The sequence below is a fragment of the Pseudorca crassidens genome, chromosome 2 (genome assembly GCF_039906515.1).
Source record: "Pseudorca crassidens isolate mPseCra1 chromosome 2, mPseCra1.hap1, whole genome shotgun sequence".
Lineage (NCBI taxonomy): Eukaryota > Metazoa > Chordata > Mammalia > Artiodactyla > Delphinidae > Pseudorca > Pseudorca crassidens.
In genome coordinates this window covers 16826667-16850983 of record NC_090297.1, presented here as the reverse complement: position 1 = coordinate 16850983, position 24317 = coordinate 16826667, and the positions used below count along the sequence as shown (strand labels likewise).

The 24317-nt window shown below is 54.3% G+C and overlaps 1 protein-coding gene and 1 pseudogene across 11 annotated transcripts in view; both read left to right on the top strand.

The window, feature by feature from the left end:
- The first annotated feature begins 1851 nt into the window (after positions 1-1851).
- Positions 1852-2702, top strand: LOC137220242 (uncharacterized; annotated as a pseudogene).
- Positions 2703-13935: 11233 nt separating this feature from the next.
- The window catches only part of HSPG2 (heparan sulfate proteoglycan 2), a 101863-nt gene continuing 91481 nt past the window's right edge, over positions 13936-24317 (top strand). For 10 of the 11 annotated variants that reach the window (XM_067723188.1, XM_067723179.1, XM_067723170.1 and 7 more), the window contains exon 1: positions 13937-14093. In XM_067723188.1, coding sequence (XP_067579289.1) covers positions 14031-14093 — 63 coding nt within the window. In that variant the 5' untranslated portion in view covers positions 13937-14030. Of the gene's footprint in view, positions 14094-24317 lie in introns of all 11 variants that reach the window. The other variant, XM_067723205.1, reaches the window with a different exon arrangement.

Sequence of the window (24317 nt, the reverse complement as noted above, 5' to 3'; positions counted from 1 at the left end):
GTATGACATGGCCAGCAGTCTGGAGTAGCGGCCTGAGGGTGTTCCCCAGCAGAGGGCTAAGTCGGGCTAAGTCGTCTACCCCCTGAAGGTAGAGTGAGAGTGGGAGAGGGCGCTTAGGGCAGGTGGGACCAGGCAGCCAGGAACGGAAGGGAAGGGGGGCCTTGGAGACCAGCCCTCAGCCACCTCCCATATTTCTGGAGGAGGAGATGGGGCGGGGGGGACCGGGGATGGAAGAGGCGAGAGTCTGGACATTCCACGCGATTCAGACCCAATGGACAAGGGCAGCTGAAGGGCCCTGGGCTGGGAGAGGGGCAGGCAGCTGTTTTCCGGGTGGGACAGGCTCAAATACTGCTCCGTTCTCACTAGGCAGAAGTGGAAAATTAGCATCAAGCCGGCGGTAGTGGGGGAGAGAATTCAGAACCTTCCTTCTGGTAAGGGGGACTACTGGGGACCTGAAGGACAATGGGAATGGGGGTGGGGCTCCACTGCCCAGGCAGGCCCAGGGACAGGAGGCGGGGTTAAATGGACTGGAGCCTGGGCAGGCCCTAGTCCTTGTGAGGTGCCCACTTTTAGACCAGGAGGAGTAGGAATCCCAAAGCCCACTTCTCTTGTGGGTGGATGAGGAGCTCCCTACTGTCAGAGAGGATGAAGACCAAATATCCTGGAAGGTTCTGTCTCACAAGCCCAGCCCCATTAGTAGACTTACAGCACCACCTTGCCCCCGCTCCCTCAACTTGGGGTTCATAGAGTCAAGATGATCTCAGGTACAGGGTTAACAAGCATTCCTCTCCATCTGGTTCTCCCCATCAGTGCCCCCATCCAGGCAGACAGGACAACAGGTATGGTGAGAATTCTTCCTCAGTAGACTGAGATGTGGGAGGGGCAAAGTCACCCCGACAATGTGGCATTGTCTCTCAAGGGTCATCAGACACGCTCAAGATAGTATCTTGGCCCCCACCACTTACAAGCTGTGTTATCTGAGGCAAGTCACGTCATCTCTCTGAGCCTCAGTTTCCCCACCTGTCAAATAGGAATAGAATAGTAACTACCTCCTAGATTTGTAGTGAGACTTACAATGTAAGGCACAAGCAAAGGGCTGGGCAAAGAGAGAGGGCATGTATCATATCACTTCCAAGATATATTTTTTAGTATGAGGGTGCATTGAGTAGTGGATGGTTAGCTATTTGATATTACCTCCAAAGAATGTGTGTCTCAGTACCTGGAATTTCACCATTAGAGATTCAGTCCTTTGCTTTTGTGGTCTCCTAGTGTCCCTGCTTAAAAGGTAAATGGGGGCTTCCTGGGTGGCGCAGTGGTTGAGAGTCCCTCTGCTGATGCAGGGGACACGGGTTCGTGCCCCAGTCCGGGAAGATTCCACATGCTGCGGAGCGGCTGGGCCCATGAGCCATGGCTGCTGAGCCTGCGCGTCCGGAGTCTGTGCTCCGCAACGGGAGAGGCCACAGCAGTGAGAGGCCCACGTATCGCAAAAAAAAAAAAAAAAAAAAAAAAAAAAAAGGTAAATGGGAGTTTCAGAATATGGGCTAGAGTTAAAGGAAAACAGAGACTGCCCCACTTTTCCTAGGGGTCCTCTGGCCTCAGTTGTTCTCAGGGTCTTGCCTTCTTCCCCATCTCTTGTCCTCTGTGCTTTCTGAAGAATAGGGTGGCCGTTTTCCAGCTTGAAAATCCCTGGGCCGGGGAGGAGGATGGGAAGAGGAACACCCGGCAAGAAAGCCCAGGGGAGGTGGCAAGGAGAGGTGACCCAGCTCTCTCCTCGCCAGGCCCGGGGGACCAGCTTCCAGGTGAATTCTCAGCAGTTCCGCACCACGAAGCCTTGTCTGCCCGACTGGGATGATGCCTGGACGCCAAGCGAGCCGTTCTAACACCTGCAGCCGCTTGAACCATCCCACCAATGTGTCCTTTCTGGCCCGGGCTGGGACTCCAGGCTGGTTCCACAGCCCCAGCGTGACCTGGGCTAACAACCTCAAGTGCTCTCGTACCTGAGTGGCTCAGAGGCAAGCAGCAGCCCTTCAGAGCAGTCTGACAACCCCGGCTCCCCCAGACTTCCAGTGAGGAGAATTTGCATGGGCCGGCCCTACAACTCCAGGTGTGTGGAGACAAGCCACTTGCTGAAGTGCCCCAAGGTGGCCAGAAAGCCTGCTTGTCGTGGCAGTCCCCACTGCCTGCTCTGTACAGATCGTCCCTCGGGTCCCTCCGGCCCCACCTCCCTGGACCAACTCATCAGAGGCATCAACTACCTTGACAGATCCACCAATGCCTTCTACACCAACCGCCCTAAGTCATCCCTGAGCCTGCCGAGGCTTGCAGCCAGCTACCGGGCATGCGCCGCCAACTCCATCCACCTGGACCACCTGGACCACTCCTTCCCCCGCAGGTACTCCAACCCCAGCACCAGACTGGCCGCCTCTGACAACTCCTGCGCCAGCACCTGCATGGTGCCGTCTTCCAGGGCTGTCCATGCTTTGCAGTACGTGGATGACTCCACCAACCCGAGCTGCCCTCATGGGCCTCCTAGCCGGAACCTCACTCCCATGCTGCCGCAGAAGCCGGGGATAAAGTTGCCTGAGCTCCCTCTCTTCGGCAACGGGATCTTTTCCTTAGGTCATCTGCCCAAGTTCTGGGAAGCAATCCTCTTGGGTTGGAGAGCCCCCGAGCCCATCTCTAAGCCCTGTAGCTGGTGGTGACATCAACACCAGCCGTGAAGTGGGCACACATCCATCAGGCTGCAGTTGTGGAAAGTAAATTGTCTGTGGCAAAATGTACCTTCCAAGCCTCCATTGGGAGTGGTGGTAGGGACAGCCATTTAGATGGGGGGTTAGACACTTGAGGACCTACAGGGCCGGGCGGGTAAAAGTGAATGGGTGAAGGGGGCTGGATGGTAGTAGGGAGTGGTGGAGACTGTGACTGAGTGGAGAGGGGATACCTCGTCTAAACCCAGCTCTCAAATGGGCGGTTGCCTTTTCAAGAGAAGCCAGGAATCTGATTTTCTATGTGTTAGCAACAAATTTAAAAATATCATGGTGTTTGAGGGCTGAACAAAAGTACTTGCAAGCTGAATGTGAGGCCCACAGATCTGAGTTTGGAATCTCTGATTTACACCTTGAATGAATCACTGGGGAGCTTCTCAGCCTCCCTTAGCCTCTGCTGAGGCTGTTCATTCTCAATCCCTATTCATATTCTTCTTCTTCTTTTTTTTTTTTTTTTAAGAATTGTTATTGGGCTTCCCTGGTGGCGCAGTGGTTGAGAGTCCGCCTGCCGATGCCGGGGACACGGGTTCGTGCCCCGGTCCAGGAGGATCCCACATGCCACAGAGCGGCTGGGCCCGTGAGCCATGACCGCTTAGCCTGCGCGTCCGGAGCCTGTGCTCCACAACAACGGGAGAGGCCACAACAGTGAGAGGCCCGCGTACAGCAAAAAAAAAAAAAAAAAAAAAAAAGAATTGTTATTGATTTTAGCACAGTCCCATGTAAGAAGAAAGGTAGAAGTAATAATGATGAGGATGACAGTGATGATAGGAAAGCCTCACAGAACACTTAATATGTGGCAAGTACTGTGCTAAGTACTTTATGTATATCTGTTCTTTTGAAGATGTGGTTTTAATGACCAGGGCCCAGGGTAGATGCAGAGCAAACCTTGATGGCTAGTGTGACACGCGTTGGAACAGGCAACCAGGGATGGGTAGAGGTTGGGGGACAGCCTTTCCTGGGAAATCTCTGAGGAGAGTGGTCTGTCCAGGCCAGGTGAGAGCTGGAAGGGTCAGAATGAGGTGGGAATATCTGGGAAAATGTTCCCTGGGCCACCGAGGGCTCCAAACCTTCAGAGACTCAACTGATTTGGGTGCTGAGGAATCAGGCCCCACAAGGCACCCAGTTATTCACCATCCTTCTGCCTAAGGGACTCTGGAGACCAGATTCCAGATGAGTTTTGCCACCAGCCTGCCCTGAGACCTTGGGGACATCACTTCCCCTCTCCAGGCCTCTGTTTCCCTTTCTGTAACATGAGTGGGGTCCTTTTGATGGTCTCTAAAGGCCCTCGGACTAGAATATTTCTGAGTCTCTCCTCCAAGTCCAAAGCCAGGCCTGGAGATTCCTGAGCTGAGAACTGAGAGTGCCTCCACCCAAGAATTCAGGCTTCCAGAGTCCTGAGCCATCTTTCCAGGCTGCCCAGGGGCCATTTCAGGCCTCAGGGCCCATTTCTCTGTGGTTCTGAATTTCGGGCCCAGTCCCTTCTTGCTGGAGTTTTCCTTTCTCCTTGGAAATATGAGGGCCAATAGCAACTCAGAATGTGGAATGGGGCTGACCTTGAAATAACACAGAACCTGGAGGTCTACAAATTTCCATGGCTTTTGGAGGTCGCCTGCCATGGCCTAGCCCTGTGACCAGGCAGAGAAGGCAGCAAGCCTGCAATATCCATGCGATTGACACGGTGGCCCCAAGGCAGGAGGAAGGAAGGAAGCACTGAACCCCTGGCCCATTGAATTCACCTCCACTTTTTTTTTTTTTTTTTTGGCGGTACGCGGGCCTCTCACTGTCGCGGCCTCTCCCATTGCGGAGCACAGGCTCCGGACGCGCAGGCTCAGCGGCCATGGCTCACGGGCCCAGCCGCTCCGTGGCATGTGGGATCTCCCCGGACAGGGCCACGAACCCGTGTCCCCTGCATCGGCAGGCGGACTCTCAACCACTGCGCCACCAGGGAAGCCCTCACCTCCACTTTTATTCCATCTCTGAGGACTGGGGAGATCCTCCCTGGGTCCAAAGCTCAGCAGTGCAGCACACTCTTTATTCTGTCTCTTGCACCCCTTCCCTCCCCAGGGAGAAGACTTTGGCCTTTGTCTGGTGGGTGCTCAGGCCCCTAGTGACCCATTGCCCAGGCGAACATTCACAGGAACACAGCTTGTTGGCGTCCATTTTGGCCCAGCTCAAGAGATAGTTCAAGAGTGTCCTGTTTCCTAAACACTCTCTCTGGCCACTCAAGCCATCCCCTTCTTGCTCTAGGCACATACTTGCATTCGAGTCCACCTTGACTCTGCTGGAGAGGCCTACTTTCAAAACAGTCCAATTTCCCCTAATCAGAGAATCAGACCCTTGACCAGGACACTGCTCTCGGGGTCTCCAGTATCTAGCCCAGTTCTGGCTCACGAGAGGAGCTCAGTTATTACACTGATGTTGATTACAAGCTCTCGTGCCCAATAGGTGCTCAGTAACCTTAACTATTATTACCTTAAGAATAATCACAGGGTTTCCCTGGTGGTGCAGTGGTTAGGAATCCGCCTGCCAATTCAGGGGACACAGGTTCGAGCCCTGGCCCAGGAAGATCCCACATGCCGCGGAGCAACTAAGCCCGTGCACCACAACTACTGAGCCTGCGCTATAGAGCCCGCGAGCCATAACTACTGAGCCCACGTGCTACAATTACTGAAGCCCACGCGCCTAGAGTCCGTGCTCTGAAATAAGAGAAGCCACCTCAATGAGAAGCCCGCGCACTGCAACTAAAAGTAGCCTCCACTCGCCGCAACTAAAGAAAGCCCACGCACAGCAACAAAGACCCAACGCAGCCAAAAATAAATACATAAATAAATTTATTTAAAAAAAAAGAAGAATCACAGTGTCTCACACACAATGAATATTCAATAACTAATAATATTAATCATGACAGCCAACATTTATTAAGCTCTTAAATATACTCCAGGCATTGTTTTAAGTGCTTTGTGTGTATTAACTCAATCATCTCATCAATCCTTTAAGAAAGGATTGTCCCTATTGTATAGATGAGGAAACTGAGGCACAGAGTGGTCAGGAACAAATGATTATGAAGAAGATGGTTACAGTTATAGAACACAGTGGCTCTCCAGAAAAACGGTTTGAGGGAATTCCCTGGTGGTCCAGTGGTTAGGACTCGGCACTCTTACAGCCGGGGCCCGAGTTCAATCCCTGGTCAGGGAACTAAGATCCCTCAACCCCCTCGCAGCATAGCCAAAAAAAAGAGGTTGACATTTTCATTATAGAGTACTATGTGCAGAGCAGGCACTCAGTGATAATAATTATCTTCATGATTACAACATCTTGCACGTAGTAGGTGCTCAGTGAATGATAGATGTCAGTGCAGAGCTCTGTACATAGCGAGTGCTCAAGTTTGAAGACTGAGGATTAGATTGTACCCAAAAGGGACAGGATCCCTGCGCTGCCCTAACTCTTACTCAGGGTAGAAACTCACTACTCATGATTCTCTCCCACCAGTCACTCAGCCCAAGTCCAGAGAAGGTTCTTAGTTAGAGAAGGCCCTCTGCTCTGTGTGGCCATGCAGAGGTCACAGGAAGTCCCCCATGTCCACTGTTCAAGCCATGCATCTGCAGGGTCCATGTAAACAGGAAGCAGCACACCGGCTGCAAAACAATGCCAGAGGCTTCTGTGATGTCCATCTTGTGTTACAGAAGCAGCTTACGTGTCCCTGCAGCTGAGGGTGGCCGGGGAAAGTCCTTCACGCCTGCAGACGTATGTCACTGTTATTGAGCACCCACACTGTGTGTCAGGCATGCTGCCAAGGCCTGAAACATAGGCTCACAGCCCTCTTCTCCCTGCGAGGCTAGGTTTTAGTACCCATTTTACAGAGGGGTAAACTGAGGCAGCTGGTAAATAGCAGAGCTGGGATTCTACCCCAGGGCTCTGCCCCTCAACCAGTGCCCTTTCTATCCAAAGTGCAGTTTCTTTCTCAGTATTTATTGAACAGATTCCAAGAGAAAGAGGGGTAAACCTTGGCCTCAAAATATGCAGAAATTTAGACAAAGCAAGGATGGTATTTAAACCTGGAGGTTTGGGCTGCCCCCAACACCAGTGTTCTGATCAGGGCAGCATTAACCTCAAATACATTCTTCCCAGGAAATAATAAACAAAAGGAGAAATTCCCTCAAAGCCCACCTGTGGTCTCAATTACCCAATCCACTGGTCCCTGTGGCCTTTGGTAACACTGAGTATAGGTGCATGACATTAGAATTCCTTTTGTGTATTTAAAACAATCTAGGGGACTTCCCTGGTGGCTCAGTGGTTAAGAATCTGTCTGCCAATGCAGGGGACATGGGTTTGAGCCCTGGTCCGGGAAGATCCCACATGCCACGGAGCAACTAAGCCCGTGCGCCACAACTACTGAGCCTGCGCTCTAGAGCCCAAGAGCCACAACTACTGAAGCCGCATGCCTAGAGTCCGTGCTCTGCAACAAGAGAAGCCACCACAATGAGAAGTCCATGCACTGCAACAAATAGTAGCCCCTGCTTGCAGCAACTAGAGAAAGCCCGCGCACAGCAACAAAGACCCAACGCGGCCAAAAATAAATAAATAAATTTATAAAAAAAACCAGTCTAATATGGCCCTTTTCAAACAGTTAATCTGATATCATGATTCTAGGATTCTAGGAAATATACACAGCTTTTTGTGTTACCCACGTGTGTGTTGCCGAGACACACTCATCCTGTTCCTGACCTTCACCATACCCTAAACTTTCCTCATCTCTGGACCTAACCCCCTCAGCCTTCGCCCACCTCACCCCCCTTCCTGAGACCCACTTTATCTCTTCTGCCAGCACGCGACTGGTACTGTTTGCTCTACAGAGGAAACAGAAAACTGGGGGTGTGTGACACCCTCCCCACTAGTTGCATCCACACGGCCCCCTTTTAAGCAGAAATCTCAAGAGAGGCAGAGCCTCAGACGCGTGCTCTGCCCGAGTGGGTACCACCATTTTTGGCAAACTCTTTTCACAGCCTCCTGAGCCCCTCCCAACAGGGCAGGAATTTCTCATGAACAATTGAACAAAGCCGGGAACTCGAGGGAGAAGGCACAGGACATTCCAGAAGGATTTCTCTCGAGCTCCAAAAGACAACATGTGGGAACACTGCAGAAGGCTCATAGCCTAGCAAAGAAAAGCATGAAAGGGACGGAAAGTCTGCCCAGTAGGAAGGGCAGTGCAGGCTGGAGGAAGGAACAAGGGGCTGGGGGTCAGGAGGTCTGAGTGGGAGGCCTACCTCTGTCACTCGTGACCCTGCGGAAGCCACTCCACCTCTCTGGCCTCAGGTTTGTGGTCCTGAAAAACTGAGGGAACTATAAAAATAAACCCACGGATGCATACATATCAGCTCAGAGCAATGCTTTATGAATCACAGAGACCTGGAGGCAGCCCAAATACCCAAAGACAGGATAGGGCTAATGAATAACGGTGTGGTGATGAGACCTGACACCAAATAATTATTAGAAATATTGGGACTTCCCTGGTGACGCAGTGGATAAGACTCCATGCTCCCAATGCAGGGGGCCCAGGTTCGATCCTTGGTCAGGGAACTAGATCCCACATGCATGCCGCAACTAAGAGTTCTCACGCCATAACTGAGGAACCCGCCTGCTGCAACTACAACCAAATAAATAAATAAATTTTTTTTAAAGAAATATTACGTGCAAAGTCAACACGACTGCTATTCAGAGTCGCTGGCCCACAAACTGTTAACGATTACCAAGTGCAATGAAGAGCTCGTACCAGAATGTAAATCCATGAGCTTCTTCCAAAACGGACCAAGTATTCCAAGAAAAAAATAGTGTCAGCTGAGCTAAACAGAGTGCTTACTGACACAGTTGATTTACGCTCTGAGCAAACTTCTTATCTCATCTCGGACTGGTACTACACAGTTTGGGCACTGGTCCACAGAGCCATTTTTAAGTAGCCCTGGTCTTGACTGACACATAGAACTGTGTTTATGAAAATGTTAAGTGAGAAAAACAAGACAGGAAATTGTCAGCATGTGCTGATCACAGGAGGTAAAATGCCCATGTGTGCAGTGACAAAGGAAGGAAACTGAGTATTTATGGAGCTCCAACTACGGCCCCCACGCAGACGTCTTCTAGAGCTGAAGCAGGGGTGTGTGGGCCGGAATGTGAGGGGCTGTATGGAGGCCATGAGTACTCCAGCCTGGATGGAGGGGAGTGGTGGCGGTGTGAGGGGCTCGAGTGACAAATTCCAATTACAGAGACCATTTATGGTCAGCTCCAGGAGTCAGGGGCAGTATTTGCCAAGTGTGTTATGAGAAACACCAGTCTTGTGAGATGTTAAAAGGTTTTTCCAAAAAACAACTGGGTTCCATTCTTGAATATGTTGAGGAATGCTGGGTTAAGCAGAGTTGGACAGGCGACTTTACTGGAGGCCTGCTCAGAAACTTTCCTGTGCTGGTGTCCCTCGAGATGGCCAAAGTGTGGGAAAGAGTACAGAGTTCCCAAACTTCTTGACCAGGGAACCCCCTTTCCAAGGAGCATCTCAGAGGGCAGGTGATCTGTGAGGCCCCAAGGTGGAAGCTCAGCAAGAAAGCACTTGATAATGACGAGGGGTGTTGGAGAAATACTAGGAGGGGTTGAGAATGTGGGTTCTAGAGTCAGACAGACATGGACATGAATCCTGGCTCCATCACGGCTCCTGGCACTGACTGTGTGATGTAGGCAAGCCACTTCATCCCCTGGGCCTCAGTTTCCTTGTCTGAAAAGGGTGGTAATAAAATACACTCACTTGCCTTCTGCCTAGGACTGTGATCGAGTGAGATTCAATGTTGATCAGACTGTGAGGGGAGTTTATCTTTGCCCCAAGTACAAACCAGAAAGGGGGTATTTATGCCTTATGCTTTGCTTGAACCAACTTGTTCTTTCATTCAGGTAAAATAATTCAAATGCCAACTTTGCCGGGCACTGTGCCCTTCACAGGGGATACAGTTGGGAACAAGTCAGAAAGCAGGTAGTCACGCTCTCTGCCTTCATTATGCCTCTTCATATTAAATGGTCTTCCAAATTATTGCAATTGTCAAAAATGTTAAGAGGGAGAAGCATGGGGGAGGGAGGTTGTGGGAAAGCATAGTGAGGGACATGATCTAACCTGGGAGGTTGGGGAGGCTTCTATGGTGACATGAGGTTTGAGCTGAATCCTAAAAGAGAGCAGTAGGGTGAAGTGGGGTGGGTGTTGGGTGAGAATAGCCCTTAAGGAGAAGGAACCGCATGTGCAAAGACCAGGGTGGGGGAGGCGTGTGGCTGGAGAGTTGGCCAGGATTGCATCTCCCTGCCTTGCATGCTTCCCTCCCTGTCCATGAATTTTCACTGCCTGCTTAGAACTGTGTCCTCCCTCCTCTTCTTCCTCTTCTCCACATCATCTCCTTGTTCCCTCTCCTCCAACCCACTCCCTTTCACACCAATTTCCTGTTCCATTTTCTTACCCAAGTACATATCCTTGCCCTGCCGGCATCTGTTTTCCCACACAGGCATTGCATCCCTTGTGCATAATAGATGTTTACCTTCATTGTTGAATGAATGCAGGGCCACAGCTAACCTTTGCTCATATTACAAAAGGTACCCCCTCTGGGCAGATGTAACACCACAACAGGATCCCCTTGGCTGCATACCCTTGTTCAGTGAACAACCTGCCCAACCGTCCACTGCAGCCCTGAATGAATAAAGGAATGTGAGATGAGTGAGAAGCTCCAAGGCAAAGAAAAGGTTTGGAGTAGGAGTGGAAGCCAGTAGAAGTTGAGTCTTGTCAATTTTGTAGTGGCAGACAGGTGACCCACAAACTCTGGCAGACAGGTGACTCAAAAGTCTGTACTCCCCCATCAGACTAGATCAGACTCCTGTTTCTCAGAAGCCAAATTGTTTGGCCGCTCTTGCCTATCCAAACTCTCGTAGTTTCCCCTTATCTAAGGAACCTTGTGTGAGGCTTGAGTTGTTTCTCTCCCAAAGAGTGTGACCAGCACCCAGAGTTATGAGTACATACGCTGCAATTATAGATGCCTCCTGGGTTCAGCAAGCGCCTGGAAGGCCTTGCCTCTGCTCCCCTTCTAAGCCATATGAGGAGATAGCCAGGCCCTGGACAAAGCAACTTGAGAACATTTACTAAAGATATCAAGGACAGCAAAATAAAACAGAGCCAGCCAAATCCCTTAGTGGGAAGGAGAGGATGCAGAATAAACAAGGGGATGACCAATCCTCAGGGTAGGTGGAGTTACTCTGGAACTTTCTCGACAGGCCATATATCCTGCCCTCCACGTCAGCCCAGTTCCTTCCAGTCCAGTAAGCTTTACCATGTCTTTCCTCAACCTCTTTTAGGAAGCAAGACTTATAGCTCAGACTTAGTCTTGACCAAACATCTACAAAGAGTTGCTTGTTCTCCTTTTCCTTTGCTTATGAACAAATCATCCAAGAAGCCAAGGCTCTGGGACTTAAAGGGCCCGAGGTAGGGAACATTGAGGCAGCTCACAAAATGCGATTTGTCAAGGATGCTGACCCTCCACAGACAGGCAAGGCCTTGGAAAAATCCTACCACCAAGGCTGGCCACCTGTCAACTCTGAAGTCAGTGGAGTTTTGTAGTTTTCCTCATCAGGGAAGTTTGATGAATGCAAGGCTGTACTCCCCCATCAGACTAGAGGTCATTGGGGTTGGGGGCTGCATCTGGCCTTCAGACTGAGAGTGACACTGGGTGCAGGGACTGCTCCTCCATCAGACTGGAGTCCCCTGAGGGAAGAGTTGTGTCTCCCTCTCTAGATTGGGAGCTCACCCAGAAACAGTAATAAGAGAAATGGCTGGAACTTCCGTGGCGGTCCAGTGGTTAAGACTCTGCACTCCCAATGCAGGGGCATGGGTTCCATCCCTGGGCGGGGAACTAAGATCTCGAATGCCGCAGCGCGCACCACCCCTGCCCTGCCACAAAAAAAGAGAGAAAGAAATGGCTATCGCTTACTTAGGGCTTACCATGTGCCCAAAACTGTTCTTTTTAAAAAATAAATATATTAATTCATTTAAATCCTCATAACAACACTGTGATGGAGGTCTTAACATTATTCTCCTTGTCTAAATGATGAAATGGAGTCATGGAAAGATTGAAAAATCTGTTCAAGATTGCACAGCAAGATGATGGAGGCAGGATCCTCCAGCAGACTGAGAACAACATGAGGACAGGGATTATAGCCTCCCTTTTCCCTCCACCATATTAGGGGTTCACCAAGGGCCAAGATCAGGCATCCCTCCTCTGTCCACCCTACCTCCCTGTCTGGAGCAGAAACAGATCTTATTCAGTGCTGTGTCTGGCATCTGGGCTGGGGCCGGGGAGTTGGCCAAACCACTGTGAATGTAGTTTCTGCCCCTTACAGCTCTGAGCTGGTCCCCTAGATACACCCCACAGGGTGGAGAAGACCCCAGCTTTTGGAGATGGGGCATTTATCTGGGAAGGGAGTCAGGATGCCAGTATTTTCTTAATCCCCCAGGTGCCAGTCAGGATGCCAGTGGTTTCCCATCTCCCAGATGGGAGGCTTCAGAGTGCTTGGGAGACTGCAGGCTGGCCCTTATCACAGGGAACATGCCTTCCGGAGCCAGGCCTGGTGCCGCCCAGTGAGCTGGGCATTTCCTTCTGTCCACAGCTCACCTCACTCCTGGCTGCAAACCCTGGTTGTGAGTCTCTGGAACCTAGCAAATCTCACAGGAAACAATGGAAACTTCAGTTTTTATTCTCCTCCATCGTTACTCAGAAAAGGTTTTCCTCTAAGTGACACACACACACCTACACACCCCAGTTTTCTCTCCACCCATCAGCCTGGGCTGCCCTAGAAATTTTCAGGCAGCAAGGAGACCATGGCCTGGGGAGGCCTGGTGGCATGGCTGTGTGTGTTGTCTGTGGGTCTGTGTCATCAGGGACTGGGATTTACCTCCCAAGCATCTGTGATTGGGCTTTGGCAGTGTCTGTGTCTGGGCCTGGGTGTGTGAGATGGTGCATCTCTGGCAGTGGGGCTGTGATTTATGTGAATCAAAGTTGGTCTGTGAGTGATTTATGTGGAGAATGGTGTGTATCAGGGGTAATTCAGGTTCGTATTGAGTGCCCACTGTGAGGTACTGAGAAAATGTAAAAAAATGCAGGTGCTGTGCGTGTAAGAAATTATGTTCGGGGCTTCCCTGGTGGCGCAGTGGTTGAGAGTCCGCCTGCCGATGCAGGGGACACGGGTTCATGCCCCAGTCCGGGAAGATCCCACATGCCACGGAGCAGCTAGGCCCGTGAGCCATGGCCGCTGAGCCTGCGCGTCCGGAGCCTGTGCTCCGCAACGGGAGAGGCCACAACAGTGAGAGGCCCGCGTACCGCAAGAAAAAAAATAAGAAATAAAAAAGAAATTATATTGGCCTGTGTGTGAACTGTGGGGAATCTGAGTATGAAAACGTCCTTCCGCTTCCTGTCCTGGGATTCATATATGTGTGTGAAAATGTGACTATGAACGTGGGCAGCTGAGTGTGTGTGTGTATAAGCTGTGTCCACTGTGTCACCTGTAGAGGTGAAGGTTTTCAAGGGATAGAGTGATCTTTTGAGTCGGGGAGGACTGTTACTATATGAAAGTTGGGTGAAGGGAGTGAGCGTGTGCAAGCGTTCACGGGCAGTGGACAAGCACGTTAGCGTGTGAACAGTGTGCAGGTAATCTCGTGAGCCCAAGTTGTAGTGAGCGCGTGTACCAAACGCGCCCGTGTGAGCGCGTGCTATTCTGGAGGGTCCTGGAGAGCGGCCCGCGTGGAGTCACGTCTGCGGAGTATGAAAGGGTGTGAGAGCAGATGGATTTAGGGGTCCGGGGGTCGGTGGGGAGGTGCGGGAGAGGCGTGCACGTGGAGGGAGGGTGGTCCAGCGCTCAGGGCCCCGGCCCCAGTCCCATCCCAGACTCCAGGCCGGGTTTGGCGGGAGCCGGGTTGGGCCGCGGCCCGCCCGGAGGGGGCTGGGGGCCCAGACAAAGGCTCAGTTGGCTGCGCAGCGGGCCGGGGAGAGCGCAGCCCTCAGCCCCGGGGCGGTCCAGGGGGCGGGGCCTGGTGCCCGGGGCGGGGAGACCCGGGGGCGGGGCCTCGCCCGGGGGCGGGGCGGCCGCGGGAAGGGTGGGGGTGGCTGGAGCGGGCCGCCCTGTCCCGAGGACTCGGCAGCCAGGCGAGCGGGCGGCTGCGGGCGGGCGCCGAGCGAGCGAGTGAGCGGAGCGGGCCGGGCCATGGGGCGGCAGGCGGCGGGCGCGCTGCTGCTGGCGCTGGTGCTGCACGGGCGGCTGCTCGGGGTGAGTGTGCGGGGCGGAGAGGTGGGAGGCGCCCCGGGCCCCGCTCGCCGCCCCCGCCAACTTGGCTGGGGCGCGGAGGCTGCGCGGCTGGGACTCTGGCCCGGGACGGCGGCGCCCGCCAGGGACCCCGGGCCGGTACAGGCCGGCGCCACCCTCCTCCGTGGGGCTGTGCCGAAGGGCACCCAGGGGACCCCGCGATGGGCCGGGGGCGGGGCCGGCCCTCGTGGGAGCCCTTGGGTCGCCAGGCCACGTTGCTGAGTCTCAGACTCGCGCTAGGCATGGTCCGGCCTGCCATTCCTGGGGGCCAGGCTGAGAAACTTCGAGCAGGGTGGGAACTCGGCAGGGCGAGGACACGCCTTTCTTTGCCAGCTTGAAACAGGGGCACTCAGTGGTGATGGGGACCATATCCATCCTCACTGGAACTTTACCACGACGTCTCTCCCCTTGGGGAGCTGGTCACCAGGCAGGCACAAGTAAAGAACCGCTCTGGACACAACTGATTCTTGCGTGGAACACCCACGGGCCCTGGAGTCCCACAGCCCAGGAATTGAATCAATCTCTGCTCTTCACTGAGCAACTGTGTGACCTCCAGCACGTTGTTAACCTCTCTGAGACCAGCCCACATGCCCAGGGGGAACTCAGAATACACGGCCTTAAAGTGCCTGTTGCTGAGCCGGTTTGCGGTGGACAGTGAGTGGATCTGTTTCCCCAGCTCTCTCCTCCCCAGGTCTTCAAGGTGCAGGCGGAGGCCTGCCCTTGCAGTCCAGCCCCCTACTCTGAGCTTGGATGGGTCCATGCTGAGAGAAAGAGGGCACTTGGCCCGGAGAGGCTCTGAGGACCCAGTGAACCTGAGAAGGGCAGGGTGGGGTCAGTGGGCAGGGAGCTGGTGGCAGATGTGGATGGGGCACATCTGGGGATCTGGGCCTGCGTGGCGAACCACAGAGCCAACCCACCCTCTTTCAGGTGGTGCTGGGCCATCCCTGTCCCCTGTTCTCAGAGCCAAGAGAGGGACTCATCTAAGCTGGCCAGTGTTTACCAGTGACTGACTCCCTTTCCCCTTGCCGGCACCCTCTCACCTCTGCCCTCCTGAGTCACTCGTTAACCCCCACCCCAGACCTGACCCCTCACCTCTCCTGCCCCACCCACCCAGCACCTCTCCTCCCCCATCCGCATCAGGGCAGCTTCCTTAATCCTCTGTCAGCCTCTCACTTCAACACATCCAGCAGGGCCCATCCATCCAGTTGCTCCCCAGTCTTGACCTGAACTTGCACCTCCCAACACTGATCTTTACTTTTCCAAAAAGTAGACACCAACCTAGCACATGAAATGTTCCTTTTCTGACCCTACCCCAGCTCTGCCCCCTGATCAGGGGTTCTGCCGTGGCAGGAGGGAAGGAGATGTTTGCTGTGTGGGGGAGGAATTCCCAGATTGCAGCTAATCCTCATTCACTTGTTCGTTCACCACATCTTTGGGCAGCATTCCATGACAGTGAGTAGGAGTTCAGGGTTCATTCATTCAGTAGATACTTGCTAAGCACCTACTGTGCACCAGTGCATCCAGCAATGGGGGCTTATGGGTGAACAGCAACAGGCCCTGGCTGCACTCTCCCAGAACTGAGATGGGTGAACAGGCAGCTCTGATCCTGTGGGATTACAGTCTCCTCAGCAACCACACTGAGGTCTTCATGGTCCCAGCCTAGGCTGAGGGTAGAAGGGTTGGAAAGAGCTTGGCCTCTGGAGTCTTACAGACCCATGTTCGAATCCCAGCTCTTGCCACTTCCTAGCTGTGTGATCTGGGACAAGTTCCTCTCTCTGAGCCTCAGTTTCCACATCTGTGAAATGGGGATGAGAAGTTTGTTGTAAGTTTTAAACGCCAGCAGGCTTCTAGCCCTGTGCCCTAGCCAGCCTTGGGCTCCTCCTCGTCTGCTGCCCTTTAGCTCCCGTGCCTTTCCGTTCATGTCTGCAAGCCCACAGTGAGTGTGTGAGGGTAGGACACAAGGGGAGGGTAAGGTGGTCCTTAGGGAGCTCAAGACCTCACTGGGGGCAGGAGACAGAGGCAGTAGTGGTCTGTGATTAAGTGTGGGAGTAATTTCAGTTCAGAGGAGGTGGGGAGGCTTGCTGGGGGAGGGGGCCAGGCCTGAGTGACTCAGGTCCTGCCTTGGCCTGCTGGGGCCTTAGCCCTTCCTTTCTTGGGGCCGGCGCCGCCAAGAGACAGGGTTCTTGAGGGTGATAGTGGTGTTTTCCAGCGCTGAGAGGGGAAGTCACTGAGATACCTGTTTCCTGCCCCCCCTGGGTTTTCTTGCTGGGGAGGCTGTGGGCAGGCGGGAAATGGAGGAGCCTCCCCTTCCCTCAGGGGCAGTGTTACCTCAGCCCTCCCCTTGACATAACTGGCCGGGCTGTCTTTCCCCCTTGCTCCAGATCTGCCGCCCGGAGGGGGTTGTGAGTGTGCGCTGGAGATTTCCAGAGGGAGGGTGCAGGTCTGTCCACAGAGGGAGGCAGAGGCTGGCGGGGGGTAGAGATGGACGCCCCACCCCCACCCCGCCACGCCCCAGCCGAGCTCCTTGTGTCCGGGGAGTCCTGGACCCCGACCGGCTCGGCCGGGGCCTGTTCTCAGGCTGAGTGCAGGCAAGTTGGGATCTGCGGGCCTGAGGCCCAGCCCGGGAGATGGGTGGAAGGAAGGCGGCAGAAGGTGACTGGGTTTAGGGCTTGCAGTAGTGGGGAGGGCAGTCTTGGGGTACCAGGCCAGATGCTGACAAAATAATATGGATAGTTCACCTTTATCCAGTGCCCACTCTCTGCCACGCGTGAAGTTTCTCAGCAGATCCTCACACGTTGTTGCCTCGCTCACAGCCTCCCTGCCCTCCCCGTGTTGCTTACGTCAGACCCCAGCCCTTGACTTAATTTAGCCCCCAAGGCCCTACAGATCTGGCCTCCCCCCTCCCTCTCAACTCTCTCCTCCTGCCCACTTGCCCCTTGCTTGCGCACTCCAGACATGCCGGTCTTTGTTTCTGGACCGTGCCAGACACGCTCCCGCCTTAGGGCCTTGCATCTGCTGTTCCTTTTGCCTAGAATGCTTGTCCGCCAGATATCTGCGTGACCCTCTGCCTCACTTCCCTCGTGTCCCCTACTACTCTGCGACGTTCGCTGTCCCCTTACACGGCTTTGTTTTCTTCTTGTCACTATTTGATGCGTATTTCTTTACTTGTTTATCACCACCCCACCCCCAATTTAAGCTTCATGCGAGCAGGACCTTACGTGCTTTCGTTCACTGCTGCTGTCTCCTTAACACCTGGCAGGTAGTAAGCGCTCAGTAAATATGTCTGTTGACTGAATTAAGCTATAGCTACTAGTGCAGTCCCCATTTTCTAAGCAGAGGAGACTGAGGCACAGAGGGATCGTGTAACTTGCCCAACAACTCAACTCTAACTTGCCCAGTACACTGTGCTTGGAGGCCCCACGAGCCAGGCTTTGAAGCCACACGAGGCTCCTCACCACCCTACCGGCATCCCGCTCACTCGTAGCCAGCAGGCGGTGGGTGTTGATAAAACTGTCCCACTGATGTTGATAAAAGGACTCAGGTCCTAGGTGGTGCAAGGGCTTCCTCGGGCGAGGAAGATTGGGGTCTGGCTTTGGGGACAGAGGCACTCAGGATGGGTGTGCCCGAGTGTCCACGGGGCCTCCTGGGGATACCTGCCCTGACGGGAGCCTAGAAAAACTTAACTCTAGGGCAGTCATTTCTGGGATTGCCTGTTCGTTTGTAGGTTTGTTAATTAATTTCCTCACCAATATTCCCCGAGACCCTTGAGACAGTTGAATTAATCCAGGGGCCTTAAGGCCTAAGTGCGCCAGGCCAGGCCCTACCCTGTGTGGGAAGTGAAGGGGAGAATGGCTAGCCGCCTGGCCCTAGTCCTCACTGGATTCCCCTGGCTGTTCCCTGGGGGCTGAAGGTTTAGGATGAATCTGCAGAGGCTTCAGGGCTGCCTGGCCTTGGGGCATGTCTCAGGAGGGAGGGTGAGGTGGCCGCCCAGGATGTGGAAAGATCTGGAACGATGATTCAGAAGCCACTTGGAGGCCAGACGTGTGGGTTCTGGACCCTCAGACCACTCGGGACATGCGGGAAGGACTCCCAGCCCTGGCCTGTTGCCCCCTGCCCCAGTCCACTCCCAGCTGTGAGGACTCAGGCTGGAGGAGGAGGGGCAGAACGTGGCCGCGTTCCCCCCCCCCCCCGCAGCTTCCCAAGGATCTGCGGAGCCCCCTGCCCTTCCTCCCAGGGCCCACGCCGGCCTTCCCTTCATCTCTCTCCCGCCAGGAAGCAGGAGGGTAGGCTGAGGGTCCTGGCCCTGCTGGAATGTTGCCCCAGCTCCGGCCTTGGCCTCTTTGGCCCTGCTGCCCCCTCCTGCTTCCAGGGCCTGGCCGGGGCCTGCTGGCCGCCCCAGCGCCCAGAGCTGGCTGACTGAAACCCAGAAGAATGTGTGGAACTCGCTTCGCGGGGCGCCGCCAGCTTCACTGCCCAGCCTGGTGGCGTCGGGTGCATGTCAATAGTGGCCGTGAGAAGGGAGTGGCTCATGGCTGCTGGGATGGCTGGGCCAGGGGCACCGTCATGAAGGTCCTGGGAACAAGGCGGCTCTTTGAGGCCTGGGAATGCGGGGCCTTCAAGTGTCAGCCGCCCCCAGAACCCACCCTCCCCTCCTTTCCTTGATGCCCATGTGTGCCAGGGCTGCAGGGACCTCAGAGCATCCCAGGGTAGGGGGTACTCGTGACATCTGTGAGATGTCCTGAGGACCAGCTCCCGGCTGCCTACCAGAGGCCTGTCCCTGAGCCACAGAGGAGGGCGCCCTGTTTCTCTGTTGCTCTGGATTTCAGGGTGGTGTCTGGCACACAGAGGCTTGCGGTCTGTGTTGAATGAATGAGTGGACAATGATGTATGCAATTAAATATTCTGTAAAGTAAAGTCCCTGAAGTGTTAGACTCAAAATTCATTTCACAGATATTTATTGAGCATCTTCTAAGTACCCGACCCTGTTCTAGGTGCCGAGGTTGCGGCAGAGAACATAAAAGTCCAATTCCCTTCCCTCAGGTAACTTGCATTATAGCGTGTGCAGGGAGACACACAATAAATATAATATGGCAGGTGGCGATAAGTGTTTGGAAGAGAAAATAAAGCAGGGAAGAGGATAGAGAGTGATCTGAAGGGGGTGAGGGTGTGAGCCCTACAGGTATCTAGGGAAAGGGCTCTCCAGGCAGGGGTAACAGCTGACACAAAGGCCCAGAGGTGTGCTTGGTGTGTCTGCGCAAAGCAGGGGGGCCCACGTGGCTGCAGCAGCACGGGTGAGGGTTGGTGGATGCGGCCAGGGGCTTGGCAAGGGAAGGTGGGGCAGAGCCTCAGCCACAGGAAAGAGTTTGGATTTGCTTCTGAGTGAGATGAGAGATCACTCTAGTTATTGTGTGGAGAAGACAACGTGGGACATCAAGGTCAAAAGCAAGGAGGCCGTGACCCAGCCCCAAGACTATGGGAGCTCGTACCAGGGCAGTGGAGGCACGAAGAAAGGGTTGAATCCTGAGTATATTTTGAAAGTAGGACCAACAGGATTTGCTGATGGACTGGTTATGGGGGTGAGGGGACAGAAAGGGAGGCGTCAGGGACGTCTCCATATGCTTTGGCTTGGGCATTGGAAAGGTGGGGCTGCCACTAACTGAGGTAGGAGAGCTCCAGAGGAGCAGAGTTGGGAGGAGGGTGGAGAACGGCAGGTGATGGAGGGGATGGCATGGGGGAGGGGACAGTGTTGGACTGACTCTCAGCTAGGGCAGCCCCACTCCCCGACCCCAAGTTGGAGCCTCTGCATTGGCCTGGAGGGGGTTCTTGCTGAGAATACATTTGTGCAGCTGCAGACACCGATCCCTTGGAACCCCCCAGCCTAAGCTCACAGCTTGTATGTTTATGTGTTTTATTGAAATTCACTGCCTTCCCCGCCTAGAGGGCGGGCATTCAGTTTTGTTTGTTACAGTTTGCCCGGTGCTGGGCTGCCGGGCAATAGTAGGTGAACACTTATTGAGTGAATAAATTAATGGCCTTGAAGGACTTCCCTGGTGGCTCAGTGTTTACGAGTCTGCCTGCCAATTCAGGGGACACGGGTTCGATCCCTGGTCCGGGAAGATCCCACATGCCGTGGAGCAGCTAAGCCCCTGCGCCACAACTACTGAGCCCTCACGCCACAACTACTGAAGGCCGCGCGCCTAGAGCCCGTGCTCCGCAACAAAGAGAAGCCACTGCAATGAGAAGCATGCCCACCGCAACAAAGAGTAGCCCCTGCTCGCCGCAACTAGAGAAAGCCCGTGCACAGCAACAAAGACCCAATGCAGCCAAAAATAAATTAATTAATAAAAAAAAAAACTAATGGCCTTGAAGAAGCCAGCTGGCCAAGAAGGCCCAGGCTCCTTGCTGAGGCTGGACGCAGGGGAGCTCTTCTTCCCAGCCACTGTTCTCTGCTGGGATCTGGAGCATGTGAGACAAGCCAGGGTGCCCACCGTGCCGTGTTCCACTTTTCTGTGCCCCGACTGGACTTGGAGCCCTTTTTTCTGGGCGCTGAGGACAAGGGAAAGGTGTGGGCTCAGAGGGTCATGCCTTGGCTCAGCCCCAACTGGCTGTGTGACCTTGGGGAAGTTGCTTCATTTCTCTGAGCCTCAGGACAGAAATGGGGATCATGATGCCTGTTTCCCAGGTGAATATGAGACCAGGTGGATGCACCTCACGCAGTACCTGGGATGTGAGAGTGTTTGACAGTCAGTGGCTGCTCTATTAGGCTGGTTCCTGCTGAGGGCACAGCCAGAGTGGTATTTGACTCGGGGTTCCCAGTGCCCAGCATGACACGCCTTCTCCTGATCGCAATTGCTGCCACCTACTGACCCAGGCCCTGCTCTGGGCTTGTTTTTTTTTTTGGTTGTTTTTTGTTTGCTTGTTTGTTTTTTGCGGTACGCGGGCCTCTCACTGTTGTGGCCTCTCCCGTTGCGGAGCACAGGCTCCGGACACGAAGGCTCAGTGGCCATGGCTCACGGGCCCAGCCGCTCTGCGGCATGTGGGATCTTCCCAGACTGGGGCACGAACCCGCGTCCCCTGCGTCGGCAGGCGGACTCTCAACCACTGTGCCACCAGGGAAGCCCTGGGCTTGTTGAATGAATGACCGAGTTAAGGGATCCTCCCTGCTCCCTCTGCCTCTCTTTCTCAGTCTGTGAGCCCCGGATGTAACTGTATCTGATCTGTCACTGGCTCCCCTTCCCCCACTGAGGCTGCAGCTGCAAGAAAAAGTCCACCCTTCCACCCTGATTGCTCCTTCCTGTAGGGGGAGAAGGAGTGGGGGCACACCGCAGGGTGTGGCCTGGGAAAGGCTGGAGCCTGTGGACGCATTGTCCCCTTCCCAGATGTGTGCAGTTGGTGGGCTCTGAGCAACAGAGGGTGTGGCCAAGTGGCTCCCATGGGTACAGAAAGGATGTTCATGCATCTTAAGGGGAATGGTGGAGGGGGGCTTCCTGGGACTCCATCCCAGCCCCACCCTCCCTCAGGCCCACTGCAGGAGACAGGACCTTGCCCGGGGAGCCCTGGGCAAACCTGTAGCAGGTCCATTGCCAGGGAAGCTGGAGTTGCACAGCTTTAAATCTGACTCCCATGGGCTCTTAGAGAAATAGCAGGGCTAAAAGGAAAGAGACGCACTTGTGCTTGGTAACCGCTCCCTGTACCCTGGGACTTGGCCTTGGCCTTGGGCTGCTGGGTAGAGACATGCCCCTTCCCCAGTAGGATGGGTCACGTCCAGGTGTTTCATTTTTTAACATTTGGCATCTTTTCCCCAATCCCGGGCTGTGGGGATGGGGAGGCAGCCCGGGGCTGGCAGGGGGAGGACTTTAGAGGTGGCCTGAGGTGACCCCACAGATGCTTCTCCTGGTGTGGGGCTGGGAATTCCCAGCTGCCTCTGGCCCCTTCCCAGCCCACCTCCAGGTGCCTGCCTCCACCTCTGTCTCCCCCGCCTCCCCAAACTCACCCCCAAAGAGCCAGTTCTGCCCCCCTCCTTCTGGTCCTGGCCTCCCCTCACCCCAGCTGACTCATCCCTCTCCTTGTTTGGCGTTCCCAGTTTTCAAATACTTGGGAACTGGGATCATGCCTCTTCTTGCATCTCTCGCTGGACTGGATGCTCTGAAATTCTGGCCTCAGAAATCTTAGCCCCGGTGGCCTCTATCACTTAACAGCTCTTCTCCCCCTCCTGCCACTTGCCTTCCTGTGACCCTTTGGCCAGAGGAACAGAGACCTAGGAGTTTCCTGAGGACAGACCAGTCTCTGTGCCCTGGGACTTCCAGGGTCTCCTCCCCAGTGACCTCAGTCACCCAGGTTGCCACCCTTTCTTAGCCAAGCCCCACGCAGAGCTCTCTCCAGGCATTATCACATATAATCCTCACAGCGGTCTTTGGCTGTTGGCATTATCTCCATTGTGCATCTGGGGAAAATGAGGCACCGGGGGGGGCGGGGGCATGGCTGGCCCAAGTCATCCGTTCAGTACCTGGCACAGCTGGGAATAGAGCCCAGGTTGTCTGACTCCAGACTTGCCATCCCTTCCTGAGTGGGTCTGGCCTGTTGCAGGGAGAGAGAGGACGATCTGGGAGGACTGGCATAGTCACGACAGGCTGCCTGGAGGAGGTGGACTGGGCCAGCCTTGGCGGAGGGTACAGCAAGCTGTGTATCTGCCATGTGGGCTTATCCGGCTCCTGCTTCTCAGACTTGGGTGCCTTTTGCCTCTTGGCATCCAGCTCAGTTTAGTGATAACATTCCCCAGGGAGGTGGATTTGGCTTTCCCTGAGATCGAGACCCTTGGAAACCTGGATCCTTCTCAGTCAGGTCCCAAGCTCCCTTTGGGGCCTGTAGGTTTTGCCTTGTTTGGAGTTCAATGGATTTTTGCTGAGTGGGGCCTGCTCTGAGGCAGCCCTGTGCTCACCTCAATAGTGGCACAGCTGGGAGCAGAATCTATATACAAGTCCCAAACTGTGTAATTTGTTTTTTGTTTCTTTGTTTTGGCTGCGTTGGGTCTTTGTTGCTGCACGGGGGGGGGGGGGGGGGGGGGGGGTTCTAGTTGCGGTGAGCGGGCCTACTCTTCGTTGTGGTGCGCGGGCTTCTTATGGCAGTGTCTTCTTGTTGCAGAGCATGGGCTCTAGGCACGTGGGCTTCAGTAGTTGCAGCATGCGGGCTCAGTAGTTGCAGCACGCGGGCCCTAGAGTGCAGGCTCAGTAGTTGTGGCTCACTCACAGGCTTAGTTGCTCTGCGGCATGTGGGATCTTCTCAGACCAGGGCTCGAAGCCATGTCCCCTACATTGGCAGGCAGATTCTTAACCACCGCACCACCAGGGAAGTCCCCGAAACTGTCATTTGAACATCTTTGTGCAGCAGAGGAGTCAAGTCTTCATCCATCCATTTATTTATTCACTCATTCATTGCCTGAGGACCTGCTGTGTGCCAGACATTGTGCCAGTGTTTTGTCTGCATTTTCAACTTTCCTACATAATTGGGATTATGCCTCCATTTCCCAGATGAGAGAAAGCTCAGAGGAGAGAGGTGACTTGCCCAAGATCACACAGCCAGGTGCAGAGGAAGGTGGGAGCTGAATCCAGCTCTGTCAGTCCTCCTGTAAGAAATGAGAATGGTGGTCCCTACTCTCCAGAAGCTCTGGGTCTTGTTGGAGAGGTAGGGCTCATGGACCATGGTTACCCAGCACAACTCCAGTCTAGACAATAGCAGATTGTCAGGGAAGGAAAAGGTCAGTTGGGCATGAATTCTCTGGAAAGACTTTCTGGAGGAAGTGGGGCTTCAAGAGCAAGGAGGATTTGGCTGGTGGAGGAGGAAGGCATCCAGGGCAGGGTTCCAGAAGTTGTCCCTGTCTTCCCTGGATTCGATTCGCATTGTTGTCAAGCGTGTGAGCAGGAGGGCTGTAGCCTGCAGCTGGAGTCATTAACACTGGAAAAGAATGAGAGGAAGTCACCAAGATAGCTGAGGTGACAAGCATTCCAGTCCCCTGCGCTGTAACTGCTCAGACCAGGAGGCAAGAAGTCAAGGCCTGGGCCTCCACTGGTTGCCAGCCAACTACTGACCGTCTTCCCCGGACCTCGCTTTTCCTACCCACAAAATGGGCTCCTTGTTTTTTGGCCACTTGCCAGTTCAGAGGAAGGGGACGTTGAATTCTTGGAGAAAACT